The following is a 23,547-nucleotide window of genomic DNA, read 5'->3' as shown; positions in this document are numbered from 1 at the left end:
AATAACAGTTCGAAGTTTGTTCTCGTAAAGGTAGAAGTCCATCAGGAATTAGGTGTGAAATTCTGGTCCAAAAAAAGCATCAATGCAGGACACTTAAGTGCAGAGAAATTTTTATTCCAGGACTTCAAGAAGGTTAGGTATATATTTTAAAATAATGTAGAGGTCGAAATAGACTCTTCCTTCAGCTTTAAGATATTTTATTATGTGATTACTTCACACAAAACTACTGGTGTTTGTATTAAGTATCTGAACCTAGTGAAAATACAGTCTTTTGAAGATCTTCATGTGGAGATTGTCTCTCATATTCTTATAGTGGCTACACAGCTTGTATGCTTGTGGCTGGCTGTTGAAGAGTATTTTTATTTTCTCAAATTCTTGAGTTGCACTGTGCTTTATATAATCGTTTAGCAATGAAAGCACTGGTAAACATGAATTCATTGATTGTTTCAATATTAACATTTTTATTCTCTTTAATACACAACGATTTTCTTATTGATGTATGCTCCAAAATTTTGGTCATCCTGTGTACTCTCTGCTAATATGCAGAGAGCCTGGAGGAGGTCTGGGAGAGCTGGGGCTGCAGAGGAGAGGGAGGTTGCTCTCCTGGATCTCAGAGCAGAGTCAGAAGTTGTCCAAAGTGCCAAGTAAGAAGCACCAGATGTGCTATCCTAGCCCTCTTCTGGTGAACTTCAGCATGTGAGAAGTGAAATGAGCAAATCTTAGTGCCACAAAAAGAGGTTATGCCCCTTAGGTATATTTTGTTGAGTATTAGGTTGGTATAATTATTTTCTTTATGGTCCAGGGAACACTGCTCATTCGAGTTTTCTTTCATAACTTGACAGTCGCTGAGCTCTTTAGTGAAGAGACTAGGTAGTTGCAAAGCTCTCTCTAGTTGCAAAGCTCTCAAAAGGCTCCATGCCTTTTGTTGTTCTGTTGCTTCTGCATGAAGAAGCAGGGCAAAGGTAGTGGGAGTGAGCCAGACATGGGAAAAGTAGGTAGTGTGAAGGTTAAACAGAGTAGTATTTGAGGTATGGAGGCAATGCATGATGAGGTACAAGTTGAGAGAAAAAGGGGATGAGGTAGAGTGTTGTGTGCTTGGGAAAGGGAGTGTAGGACTAGACAAACTGAAGTTACTCAAACAGATGTTGTGATGAAGTGAGATAAACAGATGTGGGGGAAATGAGGAGAAGAAAGTGGAGGGATAAAAGCAGAGCCTGAAAGGAGGACAAGCAGTGATATAATCAGTATTATTGAATAATTCTGTTGATAAGTGGTTAATACATAGCTGGAAGATCAGAAACAGGAAGGAAGGGAGAGTGTTGATAGGTGAATCTGGGATATGAATGTTGCCATAAATAGCTTCTGAGGAACTTCCCCTAAATCTGACAAACAAGTATATTTGTCTTGTTGGTACTCTTGCAAATCAAAACATAAAGGGATGAGCAGTTTAGGATAACGTGTAGTAGAGGATATTCACCAGGTATTACAGAGAAGGAGATGCCACTTTGAAAGGTTTCTTCTAGAACAAATGAACTGCAGCTGTAAAATTAGAGCAAACATTTGCTTTACATAGGTCAGATTTTTTTTTTCACAAAAGTGTCTGTGGAGGGTCATTATGCAGCCAGCATCCTGCCAATGATGTGTCTTAACTCCCTAGATGGGTTTAGCACAAAGTAAAACAGTAGAAGAAGACTGCTCAGCCATTGGTCAAGTGAAATTTCTCTTTACCAGGAAGCTATAGGATGTAACAGAAGATGGAAGTAAATCTCACTGTTTTGAAAAACCACGTCATAGGCTTTGAGCCAAGGAATCATGTTCATAGTATGTATCACACAAACAATTTTTGTCCATGCTGTGGTGGTGCTGAAGTCCAGTGGATGACTTCTGTGAATACAAATTTCTTCTTCAAACACGTTTATGGACCCCTGCAGTTGTTTCTCCTCAAAGAACTTGAAATGGCTTTTGGGGGAACAGGTTATGGCTCTGATAAGATGATTTTTTTCATGATTTGCACACTTAATGCCTTCAGGAGGCATTTATGAGCATAGATTCTGTAAGAAACTTGAGCTTCTGTATGTCGAAAATACCCATGAAACTTTGTTAAGAATGATTGTTCTCCTGGTAATGAAATGCCTTAAACAGACACTTGCGTCCACACTTTATTAGATCTCTTGTATGCCAGTAGAAGAAAAAAATAACTGGCCACTGTTTAGGTAGATATGTTTCTGTTCATATTTATCTTGCATGTAATTGCATGCCATTGTTGTGTAGTTTTATTAAATTTTAAAACTAGAATTTGTTAAGTTTGCTGTGGTTTAAATTCCATGCAGTGTACTGTATCAATTTCTGGTTTTCACTTGTATTTCTTCATGACATTGTCTGTGGTTTTACTGTGAGATTTTTCTAGAGTGTTGTAGCAGATGAATTTTAAAGATTAGGTACAATCCTTTTTTGTGATTAAAATTTGTAAGAGTATGTGTATAATCCAAAACTGTTTGACTTCATAAAGAATTTACCACCCCACAGCAATAAACCATTTCTGAGGTAACTGAGCGGTGACCCAGGTGTAGAAGAGAAGAATTCTAATCTTTTCTTGATTTCTGAAATAAAATGGGGCTTCTTGAGTGGCCACTCTCCACGTGCTCCTGATTTACACTGATGAATTGGAAATAGCAGCCACATCCCCTGTGTGATCTCTTCTGCCTTTGATATTCTGGGTCCTCAGTGCATGCAGAGCTTAATTCCCTACATGGAACTGTTACCAGCTTGGCAGCTTACATTGCACTGAGTTTACCAAGGGCACATGTGTTATGCTGCTTAATGAAAGGCTTCAACTTGCCTTCCTTAACCTTCCTAACTAAAGGATTCAACTTGTATTTTCACCCAGCTGAATGCTTGGAGGCCTCCACCCCTCATTTATTTTTTATGCATGATACATTCTGCCTTCTAAATTGATGTTTTTTCCTGTAGGATATTGGTAGACAATCCATTCAAGTGTTCCTGTGAAATCATGTGGATCAAGAAATTTCATGAGACCAAGTTTTCCACAGAAATTCAGGACTTATACTGCATAGATGACAACAATAAGAGGACAGCCTTGCTGGATATGAAGGTCCCGAACTGCGGTAATATTCTTTTAACATAAAACTACTGCTAAATTTTTGTGAGCCAGGAAAAACAAAAATGCTTTTTTACAAGGTACTTCTCAGGATGACAACAATGCTCTAAGTTTTCAGTGGAGATATTAACCACTCAATGGTCTTTTCCCCACATGGAATAATTCTGGGAACTTCATAGAATCACAGAATCACAGAATATGCTGAGTTGAGAGGGACCCATTAGGATCATGGAGTCCAATTCCTGGCCCTGCACAGAACACCCCAAGAGTAATACCTTGTGCTCAAGAGCATTGTCCAAATGCCTGTTGAACTCCTACAGGGTTGGTGCTGGGACCAGTTCCATGGGGAGCCTGTTCCAGTGCCCAACCACTCTCCTGATATCCAGCCTGAACTCCCCCAACTCATCTTCATACAATCTCCTTGAGTCCTGTCATTGATAATGAGTGTGAAGAGATCAGTGCTTGCCCCTCCTCTTCCCTTTGTGAGGAATTTGAAGACCCCAGTGAGGTCTCCCCTCAGTATCCTCCAGGCTAAACAAACCAAGTGACCTCAGTCACTCCTCATATGGCTTCCCTTCAAGGCCCTTCACCTGTTCATGTGAAGCTGTTCGTTCTTCTCTTGATCCTTTAAGAATGTACCATTATTCAAGTGCAGGGAAACAGAATACTGGTTATGGATAACACACAAGTATTATATAGAACGCATGTGCCTGTGAATTAGTGTTTCCAAGCTCAATAGACATTCATAGCTCAATTTTACCTTCTTGAATTTTTTTCAGGTATTTATGGTTAATGAAGTCTTTGTTTTTCTTCAAAAATACTAGTACTAGGACCATAGGAAGAAAATTCAGAACTGCATGCTACTTGAGACAAATTAGCAATAGCTATGTTCCTCATGCAAATAAAACTCTACTGAGTTCACTTTAGAGGCTATACCAGAGAGTTATATCAAGCTTAGGTCTGTGACATATTGGAGCATATTGTTTTCAGATACATTGATCTAGAAAAAAATGGAAAAGTTATATAACAATAAGGCCATCTCCTTACCTTTTTTGTATACCACTTTGCTGCCTACAAATTGTCCTGGGACAGCTGGGGAAAGGTTTCACTCAGTAGCTGGAGATTTTTTCTCCTCTGTGTATTAGGGGCAGAGATGGGGTGTTTCTAACATGATGTCACATCTGCTGGGCTCTGGAAGCAGAGTGGGAATCTGGTATCCCCAGCAGCAGGCACACAGGAAGGAAGGGGAGCAAGGGGATCCTCATGGAGGGCTGATTTAGATAGGAAAAGCTATAAGTCAATGTGAATATTAGGAGAAATTACACCTTTTCTCCTTCCATCTTTGCCCATTGAGTGTCCTTTTCACCATTGCCTGTGTGGAGGGTGTGGCATGCTCTGATAGCAGCTGCCAGCAAAAACCAGCTGTGGTAGGGACACTGCAGGCCCATGAAGTGCAGCATTTAGTGTTGATAATGTGTTTTGTGGCCACATATTGTCGCCACTGTTGGTCTTGTGTCGACCTTCTTTCTGGGACCAGGAATGGTGGCAGAAATGGTGTTAGTGTCTGGTGCAATCAAAAAAATCCCCACCTGTTCAGGGAGTCTTGTGAGCTGCACAGTTAGTCTTGTGTGCTCCAGGATCTTATTTATGTGAAATGGGAGATACAATACCTAGCTGAGCTAAATGGACCCAACTTTCTGCTCCAGCTGGATGGACTGGGAGGTAGATTAATGTGTTGGGTGTAGAGAGGTTGGCTGTTGGACTGAGATCAATTATTGAAAAAGAGAAACTCCAGCACATTTTGTAACATTCCGGGCTGGCACATCTAAAAGCTACCAGGTAGCTAGGGTTTTCCTCTGAAAACTTTTGATGTTTAATACCCAGAATTAAACCTGTGGGGGATTAGTTCTTTCCCCTGATTTCTTAACCATCTGCAGCCAAAACAGGCTCGTCTCTGGGCCCTGAATGCTGTGTAGGTGCATATGTGTGTACACATGCGTGCATCCTGTGGGCATATCTTGACTAAAATACTTGTCATGACAAGGGAAGGTGGTACTTCCAACTAGAGGAGGAGGAGGAGGGGAGGGAAGGTGAGTATATACAACGTTTAGACTGGAATTTGCAGTATGCGTAATTTGCGTACGGAAAACATGCATTGTATTGACAATCTGAGTAGATGCCAGCACATGCCTACAAATCATTTTTTGTTAGTGTACAGGGTCCAAATATCACTAAATATTACATCATTTTTCCTCCTCTTTTTTTCCCCTTTTAGCAGCTGTTTCCTCTTCATTTACCTTTTTCAAAATGAACCAATGCAGGATATAGATTTTTAATAAGGATGACAACACATCTTTTTCCTAAACATAGAGTCGAGAATCCCAGGTGAAGAGGAATGGCAATATTGGTGGGCTGTGTTCTGGAAGTTATCTGAAAAATCCAGTGCATGGCTCTTGATTTCAGTACCTTTGCAGATATTTTTCTGTATTTAAAAGGACAAGACTTAGTTTCAAAACAAAACCACTAATGAAGCTGGTTTATTTCATTTCCAGAACCTTCTGAGAGGCTAATAGGTAGTACTGAAATAGAAGAGAAATTCAGCTTTTGATATATTGATTTTTTTTCTCCTGTGAATTATGTGACGCTTCTTAGCTCCCTTTGACGTGAAGAGAAATTTTTGGGCATGTAGGCTTCCTCATTTTTTTAATAAAACCTTTTCTCTGCTTTTTTAATTTTCTCTGCTAATGAAATGGTTTCATTTCGTCTCCTTGTTGAATTTGTTTGGTTTTCTTGTTTTTTTTTTTTTAATAAATGAATCAAATGTGCACTCTTCTTTGTGTTCAGATGTTACTAATTACTTCATAGTATTATAGTAAGAGGCCTATATGTGATAGTACTTGATAAATGTTTTGGTAATAGGATGTCTTTCTGCTGTGTGCTGTAAATAAATCTCTTGCTGGGAAGTAGCTAGCGGCCACTGTGGTTTCTTAATCAAAGGGCTTTGGTTTGTAGGTAATTGATGAGAAAATTAGCAGATTTCTGTGGTACTTTGCTAACTGTTTGTATGGTGGAAGTGTTCAATAATGTGCTGATTAAAGATTGATTGCAATTTAGATGTCATCAGCTTTGTGATGTATTTTCTTGAGGTTTAAAGTCAGGTATGCTCACTACCTAGAAGATCCTTTCCAGCTGCAATATTAGAAGTGTCAATCAGTAATTATTTTTCCAACTGCATTTGTAATCTCTGTAGGTATGATGAAAATTATCAGATTCTTCTAAGTTTTAGGTTCACATGTAATTACTATGTCAAAGGTTTTCACGTTGCATCTACCACAGTAGTAGAGCCTTTTGTGTATACAAATGGTGGTGTACAGTTTTGCAATTTTAACAGCATTTGCCAGTTGTCTGTACAGCATGGATGGCACCACCACCTGGGATATCTTCTTCTGTTTTCTTTTGATAAATAGCATTAGAAAATCAATAAAGAGAACTATATGAGTAAACACTTCATTCCTATTAGTGCTTCTAAGCTCTAGTGGCTATTACCACCAGTGTCTTAAGTCCTTGGAAGTGAGGCATGTTCTGTGCCTTGGGTAAGGTCACTGAAAAGACTGTCAGTCTGCAGATCTCTTGAATGCCAAGAAGGCAAGACCACGTCCTTGGGACTGATTGTTTATGTGTTGCTTGCATCCTCTGGTAGACATTCAGTTGCTGAGCCGTTATCATTGATTTCAGTGATACTGAAATAAATCTTTTTATCTTGTGGTGTTTTGGGAAAAGATGTGGCTTCTACAGCTGTCTCTACAGTCCTATGCAGATTTTGTGTTGCTTTGCTTCTCAGTCTGGTAATGGCATTTTGCCTTATCTGGCCAATTTGGATTTGTATATGCAGATGTGGTGCTTAATCTGTCTTTCAATTTTGCTTACTGTACCAGCTTTGGATGCTTTTTTATCGTATACTGTTTCTTTAGGTGCCTTCTTTCTTGTCACTGATCACACATGCTAGCTGCAATCTACTGAGCAATGTCGCAGATAGTTCCCTTTGCTAGTTTGCTTTACGTATCACTAAGGTGTGTTCGGATTGGCTGGCTGTTTACATCTGCAGCCGGTCAGCAGAACTGTTGTCTGGTCTAAGTACTATGGGATTTAATGAATGCTCACATTCTTTGCTTGTCTCATCTCTTGCACACAAGGTACCGTGGTGCTGCTCTTAGTGTTGCTACTTGTGTATGACTGACAAAATTTTAGAAGTTGTAATGTAGAATTTCAAGCTAAAGTAACAGCTTGCCCACTTTCCTGCTTGTTGGGGAAACCCATGATTTTTAACAGGCAATTGCTCAGATGACTGAAAATGGACTGGAAGTGGGTCTAGCTTCATTTAAGTCTGTTTCTGGTGATTTTTTTGTCTTTTGTGCTAGAGGTAAATAAGTAAATGGTAATACCAGGCTGGAGGCAGGTGGTTATAAATCCTAAGGAAGTAAAAAGGAAAACTGAAGGATTGACACATTTGTTTCTTTGAATTTACAGAAAAGATTTGTAGTATTAATGTGCCAGTAAAATAAGCATTAGATCGTAGGCAATTACAGTACAGTGCAGTCTAAAACCACAAGCAAAGGCATAATCCAGTGGGTGTTGACTTTTTTTTCCACTATCAGCCAGATTTCACAGATAAGACTATTAGAAGGAGAATATTACAGGTAGAATTAAGTGAGTTTAAAAAAGTCTTAAATGTTCTCAGTGTTCACCTTTCAGAATATTCATGGATTCTCTAGCTGTGTTGTTTATTTTGGCACAAGGACTAGATGTGGTGCATGATGTGTGGTGGCAAACTGTTCTTATTTTCTCTGTAAGAGTTTTAATTCTTATCTGTGATCATGGGCCATGTGAAAAACTTCATTTTTTGCAAGACTTTGACAGTAATTGGGTTTCACTGTTGCTCTCAAGTTGAGTCAAGTTGTAACCACTGGACTCTGCCTAGCAGGCTGCTGCGGCCCAAAAGCTCAGCAAGGGTTTCCTAGGACCATGTGAGTAATCGCACCCCAGAGTCCATTTCAGACAGCCCCAGCCCCCGGTTCGGGCCCCAGCAGCCAGCAGCGTTACAACACAGTGGATGGTAAAGAAGGTAGAGAAGGGTCTCTCCTGAGGGTGTGAGATGGCTTTAATCACATCTTGTCCCCATGATGTTCAGAGGTAGAGAGACCACGTGGGCTGAGTATGGGATGATTTTGTCTGGGGCCCAGGGGCAGTCCCTGGGCAGAGTTGGGGTACAAGAACAAATAGGGAGAAACCGAGGGAGTGGCCAAGGCTAGGGAGGGAGTAGGCCACCACAAGTCAGATTTTTCCAAACTTAATTAAAAGAACTTTCTGGCTTTTAAGTGGGCAAAACCAATAATTTATGGACATTGAAAAGGCAACAGGAATCTAATTTTCAAAGATACGTACATAACTTCCTTCTGAACATGCAATATTTATCTATTTGTGAATCAATCATCAGCTTTCATACAGATGTTTAGACATGACCATCTACATAAGTCAGGGATTGTGAATGATGACAGTTGAGCTGCATGTGACATACATGAATGTCTCATATTAAAAAAACCCCTGATTTTTGTTTGATAATTCTGATTCAAGTTCTGCTTTAATTTCAGTGAAGGCAATTTGTAATACAAAGTAAGTTAGAAATAGGAAGAAGTAAAGCATTGTCCAAGGGAAAGAAGTGTGTCTGGATCACTCAAGTGTTGTCTCTAAACTCATTATGTTGTGCAGGTTTACAGAGGTACTCTCTGTGCCTGGCTTGACACATCTGTATAAGTGTGGAGTACTGATCTGCTAAGGAGAACAGCTCTTTTACACTTTTCTGGTGGTATTCTAACTTTGTTCTATCTAGGTGAAGACTGATGACTAGGTAACTCTGTCCTGAAGTCTAAAGAAAGTGCTGGTTTCTTTGAAAGGGGAAAACTTTCTTCAAAGCATCCCTTCAGTAATATGCTTGGCATATGGTATACTTGGTGCCAGAAGTGAAACCCATCATTTTACTTCTTTATGCTATTCTCCGAAGATATTCCTGTTTCAGGATCACTTGTTTATCATGTTGCTACATTAGACAGGTCAGCATTATTTTGAGTATTTTCTGGACACACATGAAATTCCACGGATAACAATACAGGAATTACAGCTGCATTATATACACTTTGTGAATAAGCCATTTTTCAGAGGTTTGCAAAAGCTAGTTTGGGCCTCATTAACTTACACTGAAAAGGCTGTTTAGCTCTCAGTTCATCTGTTAAGCTTGTGGTTGATATATTCAGCCCAACCTGCCTTGGTTTTCTTTTGAAAGTCATTGTGGATCAACTGAAGCTTAAATGACGGGTTAGAACAGCTTCTCCAGGTGTAATTTAATTTCCTTAGCCATTCAGAGAACATAGTTGGGCACTTTCATTATATTGCTAGCGAGGTAATTGTTGATAAGGTTGATGGCCTCTGTAAAAAAACATGATCTCAAAATTCTTGCAGACAAACTGTTTATATTATTACTGGGGACCAGGTCAGGTGCTGCAAGATCCTATTTCATTCAGCACATTCCTATTAGAATCCAGGTTACGGCTAGGGGTCGTAAAGGAAAGGTCCTGGGCAACAGTTAAGGAGCTGATGTAAACCTTGGAAATGTAAGCCCTTCATCTGGTTTGAAATAGCAACAGCAGCTTTCAGAGCTTCTGTGCAGGTTGACTGTAGATGACAACTTGGTGTCCAAATGAATTTGTGCAGGTGATCATCTGTTGGTGGATTTTGGCTGCACTGCATTCATGATGTCGTTTGAAGCCCTGGATGGAGTGACAGTTCTGTGAAGACGGAGCTTGTTGCTGTGGTTGTGAAGATGAGTTAGCAAGTCTTGTGGTCTTTGCTGTGGCATGTGCTGGCTCTGTGTAATGAAGTCTGCTTCTAGTGAAAATTTTAGTTAAGGAGTGATGGAGTGTTCAAAGGCAAAGTAAGAGCGTATTTGATCTGGAAAACATACTTTAAATTAGAAAAATAATGAAGATGGGGATCTTTGGGCTCCAGAGGATAAATGAAAGATCAAAATTTGTTTTAAATGTTCCTTTTTTCTGTCAATTCTGTATATTATTTGCCTAACGTATTTTTTTAATCTTCATTGCATATGTTTGTGTTTGTCATCTTGTTAACAACTTCTCTGAGATTTCTGCAGTCTTCTATGTATTGAGCATTTTGATTCTGTGAATGTGATACAACAGGAAATGGAAACAGTCAATTATGTTTCCTTAATTCATGCTTAGCATGTAAACTTTTGGGGTATCCTTTTATAGTCCTTTAAAGAGGCAGCCAGGCTGCTTTTTGACCCTCTCATTCTGCAGACTTCAGTGGAAACATGCCCACTTCCCCAGTGGCTGAAATCTGGCTCAGAGCTTGTTGGCTGCAGGCTTTTGTTAAGTGAAACACAAGAGATGAATCACATATCCAACAGCTCTTATCTTTACAGCTAGAATTACTAGAAAGTTTCTTGCTGGTTTTTTTATACCCTTGAAAGCCCTTAGGAAAAGACCTCTGGAATTTGTAAACAGTACTGTCTTTTCAAACAAGGTACAATTTAAATAGAATGATACAAGAAAAGTCTGTTTTCTGTACATTGATACAACCTGTTTTGAGCCAGTAAGACCTCTGCAATTTGCAGATCCGTATGACAGTTCATAACAAATTGTGCTGTCAACCATCCCGTTTTCAGGCTCCAGACAGTGCAAGTAGTGGTTGTTACCAGGCTGTACTGTAGTGATGTGTAATTAGTTGTATGTTTTCTCCCGAGAGTGAAAAAGCCAATCCAGGAGAACCAAGACCCTAGACTGAATTGGAACCTTGTGTGAGGAAAGTAGGCTGATTTGAACCACGGTAACCTAAGAATTGCAGTGGATATTTTATAAATCAGTGGTTCTGGTAGTCTGCCTTGAATGGTTCGGTTTTATAGATGATTGCTGCCTCAGTATTAATTTAATCATTCTGTGTCTGATATATTTGTTTAAAAGATGGTTAAGGATTTCAGGTAAGGATTAAAATTACCTGGTTAAAAATCAGATGCAGAAAAAAAATTGTCATTTTTTCTTGTTCTTATCACACAACAAATTGACCTCCAAAAGCATGCCAAACAAAAAGAAGATGCCATGGGCCACATTGAAAACCATTTAGTGACACTGTCATGTCTAGACTCCTGAGAGTTTGTTGAGAGGCTGATGAAAATCAGGGACTTAGTGTGCGAAGGATGGCATAAATGAATGCAATATTGAATTTACAGTATTCTCTCAGGTACTAATTCTTTCATCATGTAATTTCTTAGGTATTAGTGAGGCTAATTGACCATATTGGGAGAATTTTTGAAGGTTTTTCAGCAGCGGAACAAATCCCAGAACTGAACAGGTGAAAGTTGAAGCAGAAAAAGTGAATCTGGTACTAATTTTGTAAACATTTTTGTAACTGCAGATAGTGAAACACTGTCTTTGGTGTAATGATGGATTTGCTTCTTCTGGCTTAAGACTGCCTTCTTTTAAAAGTTTCTTAAGTATACTGGCTAAAGTATTCTTGGTGCTAAGAGCTGAGTTACAGACTAGAGTTTTTATTTCTCTATTAGATCATATCCTTCAGCTTTCAGTGACAGTCTGGCTCTAGGAAGGCCAGTTTAAGTTTTCTGTAGAAAGTAATAAGTAGCAGCATGAAGACTTGGTAAGCCCTCTAGAAATTTAGGCACATTCATTTTGTTAATTTCCGTTGACAGTTGTGTAGCCAAATGTAGTAGTAACCTTTGAAAATGGCATCCAAGTGTTGGTTTTGTGGTTGCTGAAATCCCAGCTGTGCACAGGGAAGGTGTGAGTCATTCACTAGTGATGCTTGACAGTTGCACTGTCTGATGGCTTCAGGCCAGCCTTTTGCACTAGTGATGGTCTGTGAAGGTAAATGCCCCCCCACAAACCCTACTTAAAGGAGTGTTTGTTTCTCCTGAAGCATGAGATGGTATTTGGAGAGACTCAGCTGACATAAATGAGTTTGTCCTGCTTGTCTCTAGTTCTGTCTAGTTGTGCTGGGGTGAGGGAAGTGACTGCTTATTCTAATCCAGAGCTGCCTATTCCTAGGAATAAAGTGTAATCACATTGAATATGAGAAAATTCATTCTGTATGCAGTGAAAGCACATAGCTGTTATATACCAGTGCATAATAAGACACATGGATTTTAGTGTATGCTTTCATCTCTTGAACTGTGTTACTCTCTACATTACACTTTAAACTTCTCAGTAGCAGATTCTGTCCTGCCATTTTTGTAGAGATTGAAAAGCTTTGAATAGATTAATGACAAGAAAGAGGAATTGAAAAGCAAAACAAGGTGGTCTTTTAAAAAGATCATTCAGAAATTCTCTTTACTCTGTTCCACCAAAACAGGAGAGTACTGAATAAATTTGAATGTCAGTGAGAAATTCCAGAATTGGTAAAAGAGAATGGCTCTTGTATACAGCCTGTAAAACTCATTGCTGCAGAAGGTTAAGGCCAAGAATATAGCAAACTTGAAAAATCGATCGGATACTAGCAGGGTTATTGCTGATATCCAGAGTTATAATAATTAATTCTATCAAAGTTTGGAACAGAGATTATGTTTCAAGCTTTGGGGCATGGAGTAATCTGTCTGACAGGTATCAAGATGAAACTTGTGGAAAGATGATGTCATGTCTACCTTGTATGGCCCTTTATGCTACAGTCTAATCTTACTATGCTGGCAGTATACAGAAGTATTTGAGTATGCTATCTGATTGTATCAACTGCTGTTGTCCTTTAAAATGTACATCCCTATCAACAAAAGAGATAACCATCTAAAACACTGTATTTAACCAAATTAACTCAGGAGTAAAGGCAGCGTGGTTGGGTATCTCTGTAGTGCTATAAGAGTCAAAGTGCTACTGGCCAGTATAAATGGTCTCACAATACACTGAACATACAAACTGAACATGTGTGTATGTTAAGGTACATTGTGGTTTTTTTAAAATACAGTTTTTTTCAGTACAGGTTTTGCTGCTTAGGGTCATGGCTTTGCTGGTAAAGGCAATGTATCCCATGTCTAGCTGAGGCCTTATGTGATTGTCTTGCTTTTCCCAAATAGAGGCACATCTCAATTAGTGTGGATTCTGCTGTGGAGTAGTCTGGGTGCCACTGGAAATAAAAGCAAAATTAGCTTGCAGTTAAAGCACACTATCTCAATATATCTAACCAGAAAAAAACTCCCAAGACAATTCTTGTGTTTTTCACCTGTCTTATGACTGGGAAAAAGAGTAAAAGAAAACACACACAAAAATGTTTTTTCTAATCTATTCTATTTCTAATTCTAACTCTAGTCCATTCCATTCCGTTCCATTTGTTCTTTTTTAGGTGCAGGGGCCTTGCAGCTGGTTTTGAGTATAATTTTACAAATGTACAGAATAATAAGCACTGTTATTTTGTAGCCTTCTGGCAGGATACAGCATGATGTAGCTGTTTCCATTGGAGATGTAACACCAACATGACATGTGCAGACTTCTGCAGATAAGCAGAACTAGATCTAGTTTTGGATGTGAACCAGAGCCAATACCAGAGGAATTAAACTTCAGTTGCTTATACTATAAATAAACACATTGCAGGAAGAAGTTGTCTCAAAACTTAACAGCTATTAAAGGAGAGCTCTAAGGGACCAAAGTTGCTTTTAATTTTGCTTGCATGAGAGGTTTCACATGAAATGATGTGTTAGTAGGAGCTGTGCCAGTTTGCACAGTGAAATGCTAACCTATCATGTAGACCTTGTCCCAAGTGCTAGGGTCAAGAAGAGTGGGGAAATTTATTCTCTTTGCATGTTCAGGTCTGGCAAGAGTAATTGGATCAGTATTCAGAGATGTTGTGGAAGTGTAACTTTATAAAGCAAATTATCTCATTACTTCTCTCCTTGTTCACTAACTAGCATAATTAATATCCAAATGTTCACTAAGATTAGTTATATTTCCTGCTCAGCTAGTTGACAGACACTTGTGAGATTTGAATTCGCAGCAGGCTGGAGCAGATGGCTACCTTCGCTAACAGATTACTGCATCAAGGCATACAAACTCTCCAGCTCTGTCTCAATAAACTTCAACACATGATTTATAAAGTGAACATAATAGAAGAAATCCATGATGCCTATAATGGGAATCATATTACTGCACTACTTAAAACACCGTGAGAATTGCCTGAGCCGTTACCGTATACTTGTGCTGATCTTCAAATCTTATTAGGCAAGAAAGCATTGTCTGGAAAATTATTTCTCTTCTTTTCCATATTGCTTCCTCTCAGTTATTTTTTTATTGAACTAATTAAAGGGAGGTTTCCAATACATCTAGCTTCTGTTGAACCTCCAGCAAACATATGAATGTGTTCACAGTGATTTGATAGTTATTTATTTGTTTTGGAACTTTTACATAAAGAAAAATATCTGATAAACTTCTATATCATCAAGCCCATGATGAAACTGCTGTAGTCTCAACTAAAAAGCAAAACCAAAGAGAGCTGTTGTTTCAGGAAAAGAAAATTCATTGCAAGATCATGCATAAATGTCCTGCACAGCAGATAAACTTGACTAGTTGAGATGATAAATTGCAAGTAAAATTTTCCTGGAACAGTTGATGTGAAATGCCTCATAAAGGAGACCAAGACTCTTTACAGAGTGTACCAGCTTCAAATGATGGCATAGTATCTTTTAAGAAAGATGTTATTTATAGAATGGTGCATAATTATTTGCTACATAAATAAATATGAAATGTGAGTTCCTCTGTCCCTGAAATCTACTGATACTGCTTGTATTATTTTGGAGAGGGTCAGTGTATAATTCCATGTGTTTTTGTAAACATTCAGCATAAATTTACTCTCTGGGAGGCTCCCGTTGCTTCGGGTCCCTTAGAATGAGGCACTGAGTGATTTATAGTTCTGTAAGATGGACAGGTAGTCCTGATTCTTGTAAAAATTGGTCTTGTTTCCTGATGAGTGCTACAATCTCACTGCTTTCCTGCTTTCCTGAGAGCAATAGAAAAGTCAGCTGAGGTGCCTTGAGTAGAACTCCGTGCAATTTCTAACCCTCTCTTCTGTCCTTTCTCTTCTCTAGTTCAATCTGTTAAGAGCTCTGTTTCCCCTCACTTTGAGCTTAAGATCTAGGTTTTTCCCTGCTCTCTGGGCTGTGTCTCTGTATGAGAGGGAGGGCTGCAATCTTGTGGGATACTGGGAGGTAATGGGATTTTCCTGTTAGTGTTGTGGAGAACAGAGGAAATACCACAACGTCAGTGGAACATAGAGGTTGCTTTGCAGCTGTTATAAAGAGACAGATACAATTTCCAGTTTAAAAGAGTAAAGGAAGAGGGTTTTTTTTCATTTTGAAGTTAAAAACTGAAGTTCGGATAATTTCTAATTTCTGTTTGTGACATATATTCCTATATAATTAACTAGTTAATATATTTCCACATGCAGTAATGTTTTCTTAGGATGTGAAGCAGAGGCGATGCAGAAAATACATAGCAGCTAAGGATCGTAGTTGTATATTTCCAAAGATGCTGTTTGTACTGTCTGAATGGTACTGACTACAGTGAATATTTGATGTAGTGCTTGCATTTATATGGCTTTCTTAGAGTTGCATGGCATCTATTCCGTCAAATACAAATACATGTTGGATTATTGTGTTGTTGTTCCTATCATAGACTTGCCCTCGGCAAACCTAAGCAGTTACAACATCACCGTGGTGGAAGGAAAGAGCATCACGTTGTACTGTGATACGACTGGTGGGCCACCCCCAAATGTGTCCTGGGTGGTAACTAATCTTGTTTCAAACCATGAGGTAAGTTTTATATTCAGATACATGACAATTCAGGTGATACCTGCTGAAGGATGGAATGAAGTTTCATGTCCAGCTCTAGTTAACTTTCTATTAGAAGATTAAATAGAAAATTAATGTTGGGATTACATTTATCTTCCAGTTGCTTTCAATCCAGGATGACTGTGGCAGTGCTTTTGGGGAATGGCAGACATTTGTTTCTCAAGACTTTCATTTGCACTCTGGTTTTTTGGATGGTCACTCGTAAACAAGAGTAATGTAAATTTTCGGAAGTAATGTGAATTGGGATACTGAAACACAAGGACTTTCTTATTATCACTGATACCTGCCTACAGAGAATAAATCCAATCTATACTGATTGTGAAAAAAACTTTGTGTTGGTAATTTTATTACATTCTCATTTCAAAATTTGGTGTGTTGGAATTTGGTTGTCAATATTTTGTGGCTTTTTTAATTTTTCTTCAACACACTTAGCAGCAACAGGAAGCCTTGAAATTGAAGATTTTTACTTAAAAGACTGTCAGGTTGGTTTTGTTTTGGTTTTGTTTTTTTAATGACATACTAATTTTTTTCCTCATTGAAATCATCTAGGTGCAGAAATTTTGATTGCTGGGCTCTTTATATTTTTGGTCTCTATTGTAGACTGTGTGCTGCTTAAGTCCTTTCTGATGGAAATATTGAAAAAAGGAGGGATATATAAGCAGGTCTTTGACATGCAGCTGCTGACTTCATAAATTGATATTATTTTACAGTAGGAAAATCCCATGTTTATTACTATTTTATGGCATTTGCTTTCCTACATTCATGGTGGTGCACTCTGCCTAAAGCTTCTTGGTCTGTACAATGTGTGGGATGTGTACTTCTAAAACTCTTCCTGCAGTGAGGAGGAGACAGGACCTCTTGGGTCTCAAAGTTTTTATATTTTCTTTCCAAAGTTCATTATATCAGGCTTGTATAGAGTTTAACTAGTCTGCCTTACATTCCAGCTTTCATAAGTAAGAGCTCTGCAGAGCTCTAGTTGTATTTTTAAAATTTTCTCTGATCTGCAAAACTCCCCAAAGGCATCAAGGCATCAGTCGTCATCAAGAACAAGAAATTAAAACAGTTTGGGGAACCTCTGCCAAGTTGTGCCCTTTTTAAAAAGCTTTTTTGTAATTTTAATTCTAGGAGCTAAAACAAATGTGGGATTTGTTTTGTGGAACTGTTCAAAAAGTGAGATCATCTAATTTTTTTAACCCTCCTATCATTGAAATGCCATGGTCGGTTTGCTTCAAGGTTTCCATGAGTATTCTGTCCTGGCATAACTACATCATTCTATTTTAGAGGGGCTTGTAATACAACCTTAGCCGTGGAGCACAGTAGTCTTTTCAGTAGCCAAAGAGCACGAGCCTTTTAGACCTTATTTGCCATTCACAACTATCCTTTTCTATGAGTGTTGCTTTTGGTTTCTTTTCTTTTACTTCTGTATCTCAGTTTCTGCCTTCATTTTCTTCATCTTGTATGCTGCTTTTCCCTGTTTTTCTTTCTCCTGTTTTAAGAGAGACATTAGCAAAGGTTAAAACTAGACTCTACTTCTGCAGAGCTAACCTTTATGTTCTGAGTTTCTGTGTTGATGGATAGCTGGACTGATGTTGTTTAGATTCTTCTTGCTCTAGATTTCAGCCCTGAGCCTGTTTGAGCCCCTCTGCTTTCAGTCCAGCTTTGAGCAGTGCTCACCTCTGAGAATTGTGAAATAAGGAAATGTGCAAAGGGGTGTTTGCTTTTCCACCTGCCTCCCCTATTGTCACACTGAGATCAAAGGGACATTGAACTCAAGTGGAGTTATGGTGTCATCTCAAAGTTCAAAATTCCGGTTGCCCAAGACTGTATGGAGGAGTGTTCCCACATGTTCCTGTTGACTGCCACCTAAAGTTGCTGTGGTTTTACTATTAGAGTGGTTTGCTTGGTTGTGTTGTCTGTAGCACTGACATGAATGTGTACATTACAAAAAGTACCTCAAAAGTAGTTTTTAAAAATTATCATAATTATTATTTATTTTTGGAGTGTGTTTTGGTTCCTTTCCTGTTTAACGAAATAGTCTAGCTCTTTATGAAAAATTGAAGTATGGAAATAATAATTATTTGGAGATCATATGAAGGGCCTGATTTATGAACATTAGAGTAACAATTGGCTTTGCTAGTGCTTTTTGTGGGGGGAGGGGGTAATTCAGCCATATTTGCTTAATCAGTGTGACATAGATACATATTCAGTATGTTATTTAAGCCTGTAGATAGACACTGAGCTTTCTAAGAATCAAGCTTTTTAAGAATCATCATTCTTACCTTAATTAGCCTGTTCTTAAACACATAAAACAATACTTAGGCAATAGCTTAGGTTATGCAATTTCTTGCTTAAGGTTTCTTCAGAAAAGAAAGCTTTCAATAGAAATTTGGTTAAGAAGGAGATAGAAAACCTGTCAAGATACAGTAGGGTTCAGAAGGCAGCAGTGGAAGAGGTGTCAAGCATAAGTTTAAAGGAAAGAGAGAAAAGGATGAGTAAAGCAAGGACTGAACAGAATACAGACAGGAAGGAAAAGTTCAGCAAGAACAGACAGAGATAGACCATGGAAATCAGTCATGAAGTAGGAGAGAGGGATGAGCAAGGGTGTATGGTTAGAGGGAAAAAAGCATTTGTGTAGAGGGGATAAGTGTTTAAAAAAATGCACAGACTGAAATTGACAGGGCAGAAACATGGTTGAGTGCAATGTTTGTAGCAGGACTTCGAAGCTTTGAAGCCACTGCCACTGACCGTACATGGTTCTGTACGTGTTTTATGTCTGTTTGGATAAGACACTACAATAAGGGTTTGATTAATTGTGGGACAGATACAGCTAAAAGGAAGGGAAAATGAAAAATGCCATTCAGCTGTGGCCAGTAATTCCCTCCTTCTCCTTTGTTCTTAATGCTGTGGTTGACGCATACATGTTTTTCTGATCATTTATAGAGTGACACAAATAAGAACCCTGCTTCTCTCACCATCAAGAATGTTTCATCAATGGACAGTGGGCTGTCAATTTCCTGTGTAGCGGAGAACATTGTGGGAGAGGACCAAGTTTCTGCTGAGCTTACAGTATTCTGTACGTATGCAGGCCTTCATACAGACCCTCAGGCCAAACTGCATTGGGAGGAACTGTTTTGGTATTTTTTGGACGTTAAGACTGTTGAAATGAAAACCCTTAAGGCACGTGAACTATCTACTGCAGTTAATGCTAGGAATAGCCCAGTCAGTCGTTACTGCACTTATCTTTTTCGGCTCTGTATTCTGCAAAAAATGTATTGCTGACTGCTTTGTCTTCCAGTTCAAACAATCTGTAAGTAAAGGTCTGAAACCCTGAATACTGAATGACACTGTCATTGTGGGAAGGTTTGTAGTGGTGTTTATGTACATGCACACTGCCTTAGGAATTGCGAAGTGTGGATGCATCAAAACGCTAGTAGAATTCTATGAGACTACACGTGTTCAAGTTCTTATTACCTAAAACAAAAACTGCTTTGTTCAATGTTGATACAGCCAGATGTAAATTAATTTGTCATAGCTTTGAATAGTACACTTATTTCTCAGGGCCAATGAAGGCAGAAGGGGCATATAGTGTAGAGGTGCTGGCTTCTTACATCTAAGCTCCAGGCTGAATTCATTTTGCATGAACTATACAGTATGTTTTCACAAGCTGCAACACTCTGTTTAATTGAAGATGGGAACGGAACACTTGGTAGATGGCAAACTTTGCTCAGCACGTGCTTATGACAGAGTAAACTAGAAAGATCACTCTAGATGTAGGTTTGTAGGTTGAAATTGGATATGTAATAACTATGGGAACGAACATACACTAGAAATGTTTGAACAGTGTAAATGAGATTCTGAGCTTGGCACTGTTTTGAGTGATAAAAGGGAGTGTAACTAGAAGAAATTGGATGTAGTTAGGAATAAATTTAAAGGAAAATAATGAGCAAGGTGTTGGAATAGTCTCTTGAGGGAAATAGAAGAGGCCTGTAAACTTGAGGCATTTAGCAGGTTTGAACTAGAATGAGAATATGTATAGTAGAGAATTATTTTTCCCTGACAGAAGAATCTATAGAATTAAGTAATCTGTTCTGTCTTTGATTCTGTTAAAAAAATAATCTGTAAACTTGGATTCCTAGCTGAGTGTCTTTCCAGTACTACTTGCTTTTGGCCAACTTTTAAATATTTTCAATACTATTGTCTTCCTTCAGCACTCCTGTGCAGTTTTTTCAGCAAAGTAAAGCCAAAATGTCTCTGTCCTTCTTCTAAGTGATCCAGTAACTGAAGTTCCCACACCTGACATGTTTTAAATGATTTAACACATTTTCAGTCTAGTCTGTTTTGTTTCTTTCTAAAGAGCGGCTTCAGTTCAGCATAGTACTCTAGGCAGAGCAGGTAGGTTCCTCTGTGAGTATCCTTCAAATGGGTACCATTCCATCTAGTAACATACTTTTGTACTGACAAATGAAAAATACTTCCATGATAACTTGGGAGGGAGGGAGGAAGAGAAGGAAGGGAGGAAGGACGTGTTCAGAATATTCTGATGTTCTTCACTCTTTTTTCCAATACAGTTGCACCAAATATCACATTTATTGAATCTCCAACCCCGGACCACCACTGGTGTATTCCATTCACTGTGAAAGGGAACCCTAAGCCCACATTGCAGTGGTTCTATGAAGGAGCTGTACTGAATGAGTCTGAATACATCTGTACTAAAATACACGTTATCAATCAAAGTGAATACCATGGCTGCCTTCAGCTGGACAATCCTACACACCTGAATAATGGTGCTTATACCTTACTGGCAAAGAATGATTATGGAGAGGATGAAAAACGGGTTGATGCTCATTTCATGTCAGTGCCTGGAGATGGTGAGTGTAGTTTTTTTTTAATGTTAGCAATTGCAAATTGATGAAAGTGGTGAAATAGTGGTTTTGGGCAGTTTTAACTATTTTGGGGGAAGCTTCTTATAAGACTTCTTTTTCTCTGAATGAATGTCTTCAATATTACTTGTAAAATAATGTTTTTCTTGAGCATTTTCTTCTCGTTTATTGCCTCTCAAGGGAGGCCATGCCAGTGCTCTGTAAATCTTCCCTTTGTGTAACCATCCTCTCTGCCAGCCAAGGCTAATGAAAAGTTGCTGTTTCTAAAGTTTTCCCAAGCCTCAGTTGTTTTCCTGAAAAGCACTGAGTTCCAGTTCAGCAACTCTGTAACTTGCTGCACTGCATATGAATTGAACTAGGCAGTGTATTCAAGGATGGGGGGATGTAGCATCTAGTGCCTTGTTGTGAAATTGATAGTGCAGTAAAGTGAGTTCTTGATAATATGTTGTTTATAGGACACCACAGGGAGCTAGGGAGAAAACAAGTAACCCAGGGGGAAGGATGGGCAAGGTCTCAGGTCTTAACAGGCATTTTGATGGCCAGTTGCCATTTGTCTAGGTGGAGGCTGGGCACCTACGTTGCTAGGAGTATCAGTGTTCAAGATGGTTGCACCTTCAGTTGCTCTAAAGATTCCCCCTCGCCCTTTATAAATACTGTGTGGGCAGGCTCAAGGTGGACTAGCTCATTGAATTGCAGGGACAGCTGTAAGTGATTGATGTTCACTGTGGTTTGATCTTTTCCCACATCTTCAAAACCATACATGAAGTGGCTGTAATAACAGTCACTGTATGTGTAAGCATATTGGAGTGTGTGGAAAAAACTCTGAGTAGACCTTGCACGTTTGGAGTAGAAATATAAGTTGTGATTTTGTGCAGATAATTGCACAGTCATACCTCAAAATATGAGATTGTATGTATCGTTGGCTTTTTGACCATGTGCTATAAATAGTTGCCTTCTTTTTTTTGAACAGCAGTGTGCTGTTATGTTATCTGATGGGAAAAAAAAGTGGTGAATATTTAAATTCTCTTCCTACATCTCAGGCTACAGACCATGAAAATATGGTCAGTATTTAATCTTTTCCCTTTCAGCTCAGTTTGCTGTAGGGAGAGAGGTGGTAAGTCTTTTGCTTTCCCATCATTAGGAGAAGATGAAGAGCTGATAAAACCAGGCTGTGCTTACTCCTTCTGTGCTTACTGCTTCTCTCCTGCTTTTTCTCTGGAGTTCTTCCTTGAAGAGAGTCACTACAGAAACATGCCATGGTTTCAGCTACTGGTGTCCCCTAATACTGCATTATAACTGTTCAGGAAAACAGTTCACCTCATGGATGTTTTGTGTACAGTGGGAGTTCTCTTACACCCTGAGTATTTAATATGAACCCGGCTTAATTTTCTAACAGAGTATGAGCTACCTCTAATACATTAGGTGATCTTACCATTTTTTTTGTCTTTGATCCAAGTCCCCTTTCCTGTCATGTTTTTCCTTTATGCTTCTGTCCACAGTAAATAGAACTGTAGCTATCCTCTAAATTACAAAGAAAACATGGTTTATTTGTTCCATCCCTTTTATATTCCTATGGAATCTAAGTCTACCAATATAAACTGCACTGTGTTCTTTAAGCATTTCCCAAGATCTGTGGTGGAGTAAGCCTCACAAAAAGAGTATAGAGGAAATGGGACTGTGTAGAGACAGGATGTAACTGCATTAGAAATTAGTTCATGCACAGTGGATGGCACCAAACCAGTCTTAAAAATTAACAACAGGGGAAATGGCTTATCTACTTAGCCTCCTCAATATTGTTTTTAGTTTTCTCCTGCAAGAATCATGGCATTGAGCTTTAGAAAACATCACAACATTGTTGTCTCCTCCACTGAAGCTCACATAAAAGCAAATGCATCATATTACAATTCTTGTTCTATACTATTGCTATTTAAAGCACTGTCAGGCTTTTTCAAATCCTTAAAAGGCTTTTCAGTGCTGCCGCTACGGTGTGGTTTCTTCTTTTGGCCCACACATTGTACACTGAAGCATAAAGACTAAGGCCCACACCCTGGTATTATGTTCATTTTCATGTGTTCATGGCTGAATTAAATGCCAGTCCTGATGTTTCGTGGGGCGGGGTACACTCACTGAGCTTTAAACTGATTCTCTGGTTATTGTATCACTTGGCCAAATGCTCTGAAGATAAAAAAACCTGAAAAATTTAAAAAATCCCCTCACCCATAATCCATATGTCTACCCAAAGTAAATGCATGTAAGTCTGAAGCATGTTCTCCATCAGAAGTGTAATATTCCACTTTCAGATTTGGGTCAAACATGATGACGATGTGATTTGTACTAAGATGCTCCCAACTTTCAGCGTGCTGCTTGAAGAACTTTTTATCACTAGTCTTAGGATGCAGGCGTGAAAGAGAGGAAACCACAGACCACAGTGGGATTTTGATTGTGTTGATGATGCCCAAGTTAATGTTGTAAATTAAGAATTTGTTTTAAATGTGAAAACCTGGAAGAATAAATTTCATGTTTTGCTAGCTGAATTTTTAAGTGCCTTTAGTCTGCTAATGTTCTTGGTTTCCAATTCTTGCTGAGAGTGATTTGATTATTTGAGACTAACTGCAATAAAGTGTAAGCAAGAAATGGTC

General features: G+C 38.8%; 1 protein-coding gene across 2 annotated transcripts in view; it reads left to right on the top strand.

Annotated features, from left to right (window-relative positions):
- Positions 1 to 23,547, top strand: part of NTRK2 (neurotrophic receptor tyrosine kinase 2) — a 189,538-nt gene that overhangs the window by 14,661 nt on the left and 151,330 nt on the right. For both annotated transcript variants that reach the window (XM_017740421.1, XM_017740420.1), the window contains exons 5-8: positions 2,971 to 3,125; positions 15,853 to 15,989; positions 18,969 to 19,101; positions 20,597 to 20,896. In XM_017740421.1, coding sequence (XP_017595910.1) covers positions 2,971 to 3,125; positions 15,853 to 15,989; positions 18,969 to 19,101; positions 20,597 to 20,896 — 725 coding nt within the window. The remainder of the gene's footprint in view (positions 1 to 2,970; positions 3,126 to 15,852; positions 15,990 to 18,968; positions 19,102 to 20,596; positions 20,897 to 23,547) is intronic.

Source organism: Corvus brachyrhynchos, unplaced genomic scaffold, assembly GCF_000691975.1.
Source record: "Corvus brachyrhynchos isolate BGI_N302 unplaced genomic scaffold, ASM69197v1 scaffold37, whole genome shotgun sequence".
Classification (NCBI taxonomy): domain Eukaryota; kingdom Metazoa; phylum Chordata; class Aves; order Passeriformes; family Corvidae; genus Corvus; species Corvus brachyrhynchos.
This window is presented reverse-complemented; position numbering and strand designations above follow the sequence as displayed.